This window comes from Loxodonta africana, chromosome 7 (genome assembly GCF_030014295.1).
Source record: "Loxodonta africana isolate mLoxAfr1 chromosome 7, mLoxAfr1.hap2, whole genome shotgun sequence".
Taxonomy (NCBI): domain Eukaryota; kingdom Metazoa; phylum Chordata; class Mammalia; order Proboscidea; family Elephantidae; genus Loxodonta; species Loxodonta africana.
In genome coordinates, this window is record NC_087348.1 from 76,077,251 (window position 1) to 76,087,445 (window position 10,195).

Below are 10,195 nucleotides of genomic sequence, written 5' to 3' on the forward strand. Positions count from 1 at the left end.
CAAAACCTCTGATTTTGTAGGGTTTGATGCAATAATATACCATGAATGTAATGTTAAAAGAAATTTGGTTCCTGTGGGCAAGACATATCTGCATATAATTAGCCAGTGTGGGGCTTACAGTATATGTGGGCGTGGATCTTCTGATAGTAAATCAGAGACACTAATGCGTTAACTTTAATAAATTAAATTAAATTTAGAATGAAGAAACACAAATTGGATCACATGAAAAAAATCTTAATCTGCTGAAAATCCTTTCTATGTTTCATTCATATACTATTTTTTAAAGAAATTCTATGTCGTAAGTTACAGTTAATGTACCTCCAAACCTTTAAGGCTATCTTCATTTTCAACAGTAGATTATGCTGATATGAGCCTGATAATCCTAGTTTTGCCTTGACTGAGTACCTTCTGAGGGGAAATAACAAAGTGGAATTAGTCAGTACAGTTGCTAAAGACATGGTGTTTGGAGAACTTTTATCTGCCGGGGTTGGTGTTTGTGGACTCTTTAAAATTCCAGGCTGTGTTTCTGGATTCGGACTCTGGCCTTAGATATAAGGGGTCCCCTTAGTCTAAGAGAATGAGACCACCCTGACTAACCTGTGAATTGCTCAATCAGATCAGAAGAGGTGACTTCCTATGAGGGAATTAATGAAGTCCCCAAACTCATCAGGGACAGAGCAGAGTAAAAGCAAAAAAGGATTTCCAGGAGAATCCAGCAAGCTGGATGACATTGAGTCTGTGAGGAAGAACGTCTTGGAGGAGTTTATGATCAGGTCCGCATCCTGCTCATAAAGCTCCAGGTGACTAGACTGTTCCTCAGCAGAAATAGTGACTGCCCCTCTGGACAGGCTAAATTCACCTCCATATGCTGATGACTGCTACGTTTATTTCTGTTTCCTGTCCCCACGTAAGGATTTAGACAGAAATTGCATCTTCCTACAAACGGAAACACATGGCATATCTTATTCAGGCTTCTCTAGTGAAACTGAACTGGTAGAAAGAGAAAAAGAGAGAACAGACTTTTGAGCCTTCTGTTCCAGCAACTGCAGGTTTGGTCATTTTAAGCAACTCTCAGGGTGAGCGCAGCTAAAAGGAGAGAGGGATTTATCTAGAGGAATTGGCTCACGTGATTATGGGAGCTAACCCTTTTGCTGTCAATGCCTTGACACTCATGGTGACGCCGTGTGTTATACACTAGAACTGTTCCTTATGGTTTTCTTGGGTGTAAACATTATGGAAGCCAATTGCCAGGTCTTTCTTCCACAGCACTGTTGGGTGGGTTAGAATTGTCAACGTTTAGGTTAGTAGCCAAAAGCAAACTGTTTGCACCACCCTGACCATATATATATTCTGGAATATATGTAAATAACCTCGTTGTGGTCGAGTTAATTTCGACTAGACTGCCCCATAGAGTTTCCAATGCTGTCATTTTTATGTAATGGACTGCTACATCTTTTTCCTGCTGAGTTGCCGGTGAGTTCAAACTGCCAACCATTTGGTAAGTACCTGAGTGCTTAACCACTGTGCCACTAGAGAGAGAGAGAGAGAGATTTTGAGAAACTGGCTTGTAGGATTAGGCAGGCTAGGAAGTCCACAATCCATACATCAGTTAAAAGGCTGGTAACTCCAGCAATGTCTATTTACAGTGTTGAAGCTGAATCTTTCTTCAGGAAACCACAGTCTGCTCATAAGGCCTTCAACAGATTGGATGAAGCACATCCACATTATGGAGGGTAATCTGCTTAGTTTAAGGTCAATTGATTAAATGTTAATCACATGTAAATATCTTTATAGCAACATCTAGACTAGTGTTTGTCCAAACAACTGGGCACCATAGCCTGTTCACGTTGACATAAAATTAATCATCACAGAGCATTATTCATTTCATTCAGTCAAAAATTATACTCATTGCAACTATCATTTACGGTACAGTGTATGCTATTGGAAATATAAGTGATAAAGATGTCTGCCTTCCTGATCTTAATCATCTAGCAGAGGAGACAGACAACAAAACTAACATGTATGCGATATAGACTATTAGAAGTTAGTGAGTTCAAAAGAGAAAGAAAAAGCAAAGCAGAGTGAAGGAGACTGACATATCAGTGTAGACCTTGCTGAGAAGGTAACATCTGAACAAAGGATCGAAGTAGGCAAAGATACTTCATGCTAGCTGCTGCCTGTGTACACACATACAATTGACCTTTGAGGCTTCTGTTCCAGCAGTGGGAGGCTTGGTAATTTCAATCAACTCTCATGATGAACACAACTCAATACGTTTGATGAAATATTAAATACTTCATAAAATCACACTAGAGCTTACAAGATAATAAGTGAGAACCCAAATACACTGATTACCCAGAGAAGTGAGCTCAGAACTCACAAATGCTTTTATAATGAGGAGATTTGATGAATAGAAGAAAAAGCCAAGAACTGGGGCTGTGGATTTAGTGTTCTATATAGTGAGAGAGGCAGAAGTCAAAGCCGAGGGCATGTCCAGGTGAGAAGTCTAATTCATACACCTCATATAGATCATGATGATCAGGAGAAAAATGAAGTAAACAAGCCTTTGTACAGATTTGCATCCCTGGAAATCTAGGGAAAGTCAAGCCTGGACCTAGGGTTAAGATGGTCTAAGACAAGGTGACTTGAATAAATACATGAACATCCTATCTGGACAAAGGTCTTCATTCCAAGCATTTTTTTTTTCCTGGCAATAATTACGACCATCAAAGAGTGAAAAATAATGTCCAACAGAAAAGGAAACAAGAGACTAAACATGGGAACCAGTAGGAACAGGAGACTACAGAAACAGTATCATTAAGATTAAGATAGGAAATTAACAGACACTATTAGTATTTTTTTATAATACTGCTAAGAGAAATAACCTTAAAGATAAAATCATTTCAACAAAATACTAGCAAACCAGATCAAAAAACATATAGAAGGATTATACACCATAATCAAGTGAGATTTATCCCAGGAATGCAAGGATGGTTCAATACTAGAAAATCAACCAATGTAATACAGCAAACTAATAGAACAAAAGAAAGGACCACTCGTTCATCTCAATCAATACAGAAAAGGCATTTAACAAAATTCAACACCGTTTCATGATAAAAGCTCCAAACAAGATAGAATTATAAGGGAAATGAGTTTCTTTGTGTAGCTTTATGCCTTGCTTCTGCATAAAAGAAAGAGAGAGAGGAAGAAATCAGCTTGGGAGATTTTTTTCCTGGGCCCTAAGGAGTTCTTAAAGTTTCCCTTCTTATAGTTACCCAGGGAAGAAGCCAGTCACACGAATAGATATATGTGAACCCATGTTCACTGCAGCATTCTTCACAATATCAAAAAGATGGGAAGAACCTAGATGCCCATCAACAGAAGAATGGACGAACAAACTGTAGTACAATGGAGTATTACGCAATGCTAAAGAACAACAATGAATCTGTGAAGTATCTCAAACTTGGATGCATCTGGAGGACATTAAGCTGACTGAAATAAGTCAGTCACAAAAGGACAAATATTGTATGAGTCCACTCCTGTAAAAACTCATGAAAACGTTTACATACAAAAAGAAACAATATTTGATGGTTACAAGGGAGGGGAGGGGTGGGGATGGAAAAACACCTAATAGACAATAGATAAGCAGTATCTCTGGTAAAGAGTAAGACAATACACAATGCTGGGGAAGCCAGCACAACCTGTACAAGGCAAAGCCACGGTACCTCCATAGACACATCCAATCTCCCTGAGGGACCGAATTGCTGGGCTGAGGGCTGTGGGAACCATGGCCTCAGGGAACATCTAGCTCACTGAGTATAACAGAGTTTATAAAGACTATGTTCTACATTCTACTTTGGTGAGTAGCATCTGGGGTCTTAAAGCCTCTGAGCGACCATCTACGATACTCCACTGGTCTTATGCCTTCAGAAGCAAGGAAGAATGAAGAAAATTAAAGACATAAGAGAAAGATTAGTCCAAAGGACTAAGGGACCACATCTACCACGGCCTCTACCAGACTGAGTCCAATACAACTAGATGGTGCCTGGCTACCACCACTGACTACTCTGACAGGGATCACAATGGAGAGTCCTGGACAGAGCTGGAGAAAACTATACAACAAATTCTAACTCAAAAAGAAAGACCAGACTTCCTGACCTGACAGAGATTGGAGAAACCATGAGAGCATGGCCCCTAGACACACTTTCAGTGCAGTAATGAGGCCACTCCTGAGGTTCACCCTTCAGCCAAAGATTGAACAGTCCCACGGAACAAAACAAGACTAAAGTGGCACACCAGCCCTAGGACAGGGACTGGAAGGTAGGAGGGAACAGAATGCTGGTAATAGGGAACCCAGGGTTGAGAAGGGAGAGTGTTGACATGTTGTGGGGTTGTTAGCCAATGTCATACAACAATGTGTGTACTAACTGTTTGATGAGAAACTAGTTTGTTCTGTAAACCTTCATCTAAAGTTCAATAATAAATAAAGAATGGTTATTTACCCTGATGGGGCAGGAGACCAGTGGGATGCAGGCCTCAATTCTCGTAAAAGGACCAGACTTAATGGTCTGACTGAGCCTAGAAGGACCCTGGAGGTCATGGTCCCCAGAGCTTCTGTTAGCCCGAGACTGGAACCATTCCCAAAGGCAACTCTACAGACGGGGATTTCACTGGATTATAAGATAGAAGATGATACGGGTGAGGAGTGAGCTTTCTGGATCAAGTAGACACATGAGACTATGTGGGCAGCTCCTGCCTGGAGGGGAGATGACAAGTCAAGGGGCAAAGAAGTTGGCTGAATGGACACAGAAATAGAGAGTGGAGGAAAGGAGTGTGCTGTCTCATTAGAGGGAGAGCAACTAGGAGTATATAGCAGGGTGTATATAAATAATATATATAAAACCCTGGTGGCGTAGTGGTTAAGTGCTACAGCTGCCAAACAAAGGGTTGGCAGTTCAAATCTGCCAGGTGCTCCTTGGAAACTCTATGGGGCAGTTCTACTCTGGCCTATAGGGTCGCAATGACTCGGAATCGACTTGACTGCATTGGGTTTTTTATATACATTTTTGTATGAGAGACTGACTTGATTTGTAAACTTTCACTTAAAACACAATAAAAATTAAAATAAAGAAAAAAAAAGAAACTCCTTGTAATTTTTTGCCCTATAAGTCCCTCTTCCCCTCATCTGCACTCCTTTGTTTGTTCCACCTGATAAAACCTCACTGTTCTTCGGGCAATTTAGAACACACTGCAGCATCTTGCCAGGATGCTTGTGTGTTTGCCCATTTCGTGAAATGTTTTATCCTTCAGTAAAGCTCTTGGTTTTTGTTTCTCAAAACAAAAAAACAGAAAATCAAACCCATTGCCATTGAGTCAATTCCAACTAGCAGAGTGTAAATCTGGTGTTTTACCATGACACTTCCAAGTTTATCCTGATCCCATGTCACTTCCTTAAGAAACCATGTTGCTGTGAGTATGGCCTGTGAGTTGTGTGGCTCTTGCAAGAAATTATCAAACCCAGCAGAGAAATAGAGTGCAGTGGGGAAGACAGCTGGTGTTAGAATTAGTAAAACCTTTCAAGAGTGGAAGTGTGTCTGACCTCAAACTCATATGAATCAGCTTTGTGCTGATGCTGATTCTCATTCTCCCTGAAGTTAGACAAGGTCCGACACTGTTGCTACCTCATTGTAGAAGGTGAAAGACTTGTACATAGAATACTGTAAGACATTACTAAAATAAATTAAAGAAGACCTGAATAAATGCAAGGACAGTCTGTGTTAATGGATTGGAAGGCTTCATATAGCTAAGATGTCAATACTACCCAAAGCAATCTACAAACTCAGTGCGATGCCTATCAAAATTCCAACAGCCTTTTTTTGCAGAAATGAAAAACCAATTCTCAAATTTATATGGAAGGAGAAGGAACCCCAAATAGCTAAAGCAATCCTGAAAAAGAATGAAGTTGGAGGACTCAGGCTTCCTGATTTCAAAACATACTATAAAGCCACAGTAATTAAAACAACCTGGGATGGTGCAATAATAGAGATATAGAACAATGGAATAGCAACGAGATTCCAGAAATAAAATCATACATCTATGATCAGCTGATTTTTGACAAGGGTGCTAAGTCTATTTGGGGGAAAGGAAGTCTCTTTAAAAAATTGTGCTAGAAAAATTAGATTTCCATGTGTGGAAACATGAATTAGAATCCATTATTCATCTTACACACAAAAAAATTTTAAATAGATGTAGAACCAAAATATGAAACTGTAAAATTCTCACAAGAAAATACAGGGGCACAGCTGTAGGATGTATTTCTTAAACATGGATTATCATCTATGACAACAAAAGGATCACTGAAAAGGACATTCAAATGGCTTAAAAACATATGAAAAGATGTTCAAAATCATTAGTCGTTGTTAGTTGCTGTCTAGTGGCTTATTAGTATTTGTACAGGATGGGATGATGGGCCATCATTTTTCCTATGAGCCACTTCCCCACTTCCACCACAGGGAGCATCAGGAGGACTTTATAAACTGAGGATTAGCAGGAGAATTTCATTGAGACTTTGGCTTGAAGATACTAGCTTCTACCGTTATCCCCCGAGTCACATAAGCCACAAACCAGTAGTCATCCCTTTGAGGCACGTAGTATGAAAGGCTATCTTATTTGGAAATCATTTTTTTACTTCATAGTTCTCAATCTGTATCACTTTTAAGATATTTTATAACTTTTGCTGGAAAAATATGTACATATCTCAAATAATTTTGTTATTAAAAATTCAGCTTTGTATGGTGTCCCACCTCATATTCCCCAAAGTGTCAAATGGAGTTTCTTACACTAACTACCAAATACTTATAAAATGAACAAGCTGAGTGAATGAAGATAAAATTACCTTTTATATATGAACTTTAGTATCCCTTAAGATGAAATATCAAAGTAAATTAAAAACTAATATTTAAAAAAAAAATATTTAGTTATAAGAAATTTATTTTATTATACCCCTATAATTGTCAACTGAAAGTGCACTAACACCTACATAGAAACAAAAATAAATGAATAAATAGGCCACTTGAGACTTGACAGAACCCTTCAGACTAGTTGTCTATGTGGGATTTCAACTGTTCAGTTTCCACTGGAGAATGTTATTATGATCTTTGGTGCTTTGAAATCACATTTGAATCTTCAGAGGTTTGTCCCCAAAGGCAAACCACAACAGAAAGCATGGTTGCTGTATAAATACAATGACTTTGAATTTATTACTGAAAGATGAATAGATTATTTCAAGAGGCAAGATTTCAGCATCTGTGAGTGAACCTGACGTACTGATTCATAATTTACTATGGAGAACACTTTGCTCTCTCAGATCGTGTCTGTACTCATAAGTCATAGTTGGGGAACCAGGCAGATGTAATCACGCAGTCAGCTAGCAGGTAACTCGGAATTCACTTAAGTTTCCAGTCAGGTTAGTATAAAAATACGAGCTTAATTCAAATTACTAGGACTCCTTACTTATCCACCCATAAGTCCAAAAACTCTATCTACATATGACATTCAGCCACAATGCTAATGAATTCATTACCTTCTAGATTCTTTGGAGATTTATTATTTTAAGCATCTTTGTAGAAAGTTTTACTTTATTTATGGGTCCGAGTGCTCTAGGATCACAGTCAACAAGACACAACGGACAAAGCCCAGGATAAAAAGACAGAAAATCTACAGATGAGGGTCAACCTGGCCACTAGCTGGGTGAGCCTGGCTAAACTTCTTAACTTGTGAGGCTATACCATATTATTTCATTCTACAATACTCCAATTAGAAAACATTGTTACAGTAGAAAATGATTTGATTTGTTTGAATAATGTAATTATTCAAACAAATCAAATCATGAGTGTGAGCCATGTAGTGTTTTGTATGGTGATTAGATTGATATTTCACACTCCCTCATAAAACAATAATATTTTACCTACAAAGATTTAATAAATTTTCAAAAGGTGACTATTCCCTAATTTGAAATTTCTGTGTTGTATTAATATCAAGAATAATTGTATTTCTCCTTTAAAAAAATGTTCTTGTCTTACTGATAGACTTTCTGAACTATGTAACTAAGTAGACATCTCTTTTATATGTTAGCTATCAGAAAGCAAAAAGGTTAATCTCTTATTAACTAATTTCCAAGTATATTCAACTTCATCGATATAATTATTCAATGTCATTTATGTTATAGTTACTAAAGAAATGGACTGGATTCAAACTTTGGGGTTCATATCCTGATTCCACCACTTTGTATACAACTTAAGGTAAGTTACTTAATTTTTCAGCTATCAGTTTCCTTATCTGTGAAATGAGAATAACAAAATACTTATTATTTCATGGAAACTAAAACAGAAGTATGTATATAAAATGCTTAGTCCTGTGTCTGTTGTTTAGTAAGCATTAAATAAATATTAGCAATTATGCTAGTTTTCAGTATGTAATTCCGTATTTATACATTTTTTTATACCTACCAATCCTTCGTTATTTTCATAAGTCTTATGTTTTCTAATTTTTACATTTAGAGGCACTTGGAATGCACTATTGTAAACAATAATATTAGCAAGAAAAAACTACATTATTTCCACCAAGTTATCTGATGCTTTTAATAAAAGTGATTTAAACCTAGAGAGGGACTCGCCACTGCATATAAATATATACATTTTTCTGGGGCTCTAAGTAAACATTAAATTTTTAAAAACAAAACTTGAAAAATTTGTTTATAAAGACTTCCATGTATGTATTTACGAATATGAAACCATGAAATTCATAGCTTCTTTAATGCAATATTTTCATCACAGGTCCTTTTCGAACCAGCTACATTGTCTCATGGATTCCCTGGTAGATGGAAACCACACTGCAGTGACAGAGTTCATTTTATTGGGCTTAACAGAAGATCCTACCCTTCGGGTCGCCCTCTTCATGGTCATCCTATGCATCTATCTGGTGACCATATCTGGCAATCTCAGCACAATCATCCTTATCAGAATCTCTTCTCAGCTCCATCATCCTATGTATGTTTTCCTGAGCCACTTGGCTTTTTCTGACATAGGCTTTTCATCCTCTGTCACACCCAATATGCTTATAAACTTTCTGGTGGAGAGACATACAATCTCCTTTCTTGGATGTGCCATACAGTTTGGTTCAGTTGTTTTCTTTGGGTCAGCTGAGTGCTGTCTTCTGGCTGCCATGGCCTATGATCGCTTTGTAGCAATCTGCAACCCACTGCTTTATTTAACTAAAATGTCCACGCAAGTCTGTGTCCAGCTATTCTCTATGGCTTGTGTATGTGCTTTTCTCAATACTTGTTGTTGTACTATTTGCTTTGATTCTTTATACTTCTGTGGACCAAATCAGGTCAATCATTTTTTCTGTGATTTTGCTCCTTTAGTTGAACTTTCCTGTTCTGATGTCAGTATCCCTGCAGTGGCCCTCTCATTTTCTGCTGGCTCCATCATTCTGGTCACAGTGTTTCTCATAGCCATCTCCTACGCCTACATCCTCATCACCATCCTGAAGATGCGCTCCACCGAGGGCCGCCACAAGGCCTTCTTCACCTGCACCTCCCACCTCACTGCAGTCACTCTGTTCTATGGGACCATTACATTCATTTATGTGATGCCCAAATCCAGCTATTCTACTGACCAGAACAAGGTGGTGTCTGTGTTCTATATGGTGGCAATCCCCATGCTGAACCCCCTCATCTACAGTCTCAGGAATAATGAGATTAAGGCTGCTCTCAAAAGACAGCTTGGTAGAAAAATATTTCCTTAATGAAACCTCTTATTTTGTAGGGTTTGATGCAATAATATACTATTAATGTAATATTAAAAGAAACTTGCTTCCTGTGGGCAAAATATATCTGCAAATAATCAGCCACTATGAGGCTTCATAGTATACCTGGGGGCAGATCTTCAGACAGTAAATCAGAGAAAATAATAAGTTAACTTTAATGAAATCAAATTAAATTTATAATTAAGAAACACAAATTGGTTCACATGAAAAAAACCTTAATCTGCTGACAATCTTTTTTAATATTTATTCATATATGATTTTTCAAAAGCAATTCTATGTCATAAGTTCAGGTTATTGTACTTCCAAACCTTTAAAGCTGTGTTCATGTTCAGCTTCACGTTATGCTGAGATGAGCCTGATAACCGTA

General features: G+C 37.9%; 1 protein-coding gene across 1 annotated transcript; it reads left to right on the plus strand.

The window, feature by feature from the left end:
• Positions 1–8,862: 8,862 nt before the first annotated feature.
• LOC100658656 (olfactory receptor 5P6-like) lies at positions 8,863–9,807 on the plus strand. Its single transcript, XM_003423676.2, has one exon. It carries the CDS (start codon positions 8,863–8,865, stop codon positions 9,805–9,807), a length of 945 nt encoding a protein of 314 aa, XP_003423724.2.
• Positions 9,808–10,195: the final 388 nt, after the last annotated feature.

Excerpts from the sequence above, each read along its gene's own strand:
- LOC100658656 (XM_003423676.2), top strand. The coding sequence starts at position 8,863 with ATGGATTCCCTGGTAGATGGAAACCACACTGCAGTGACAGAGTTCATT.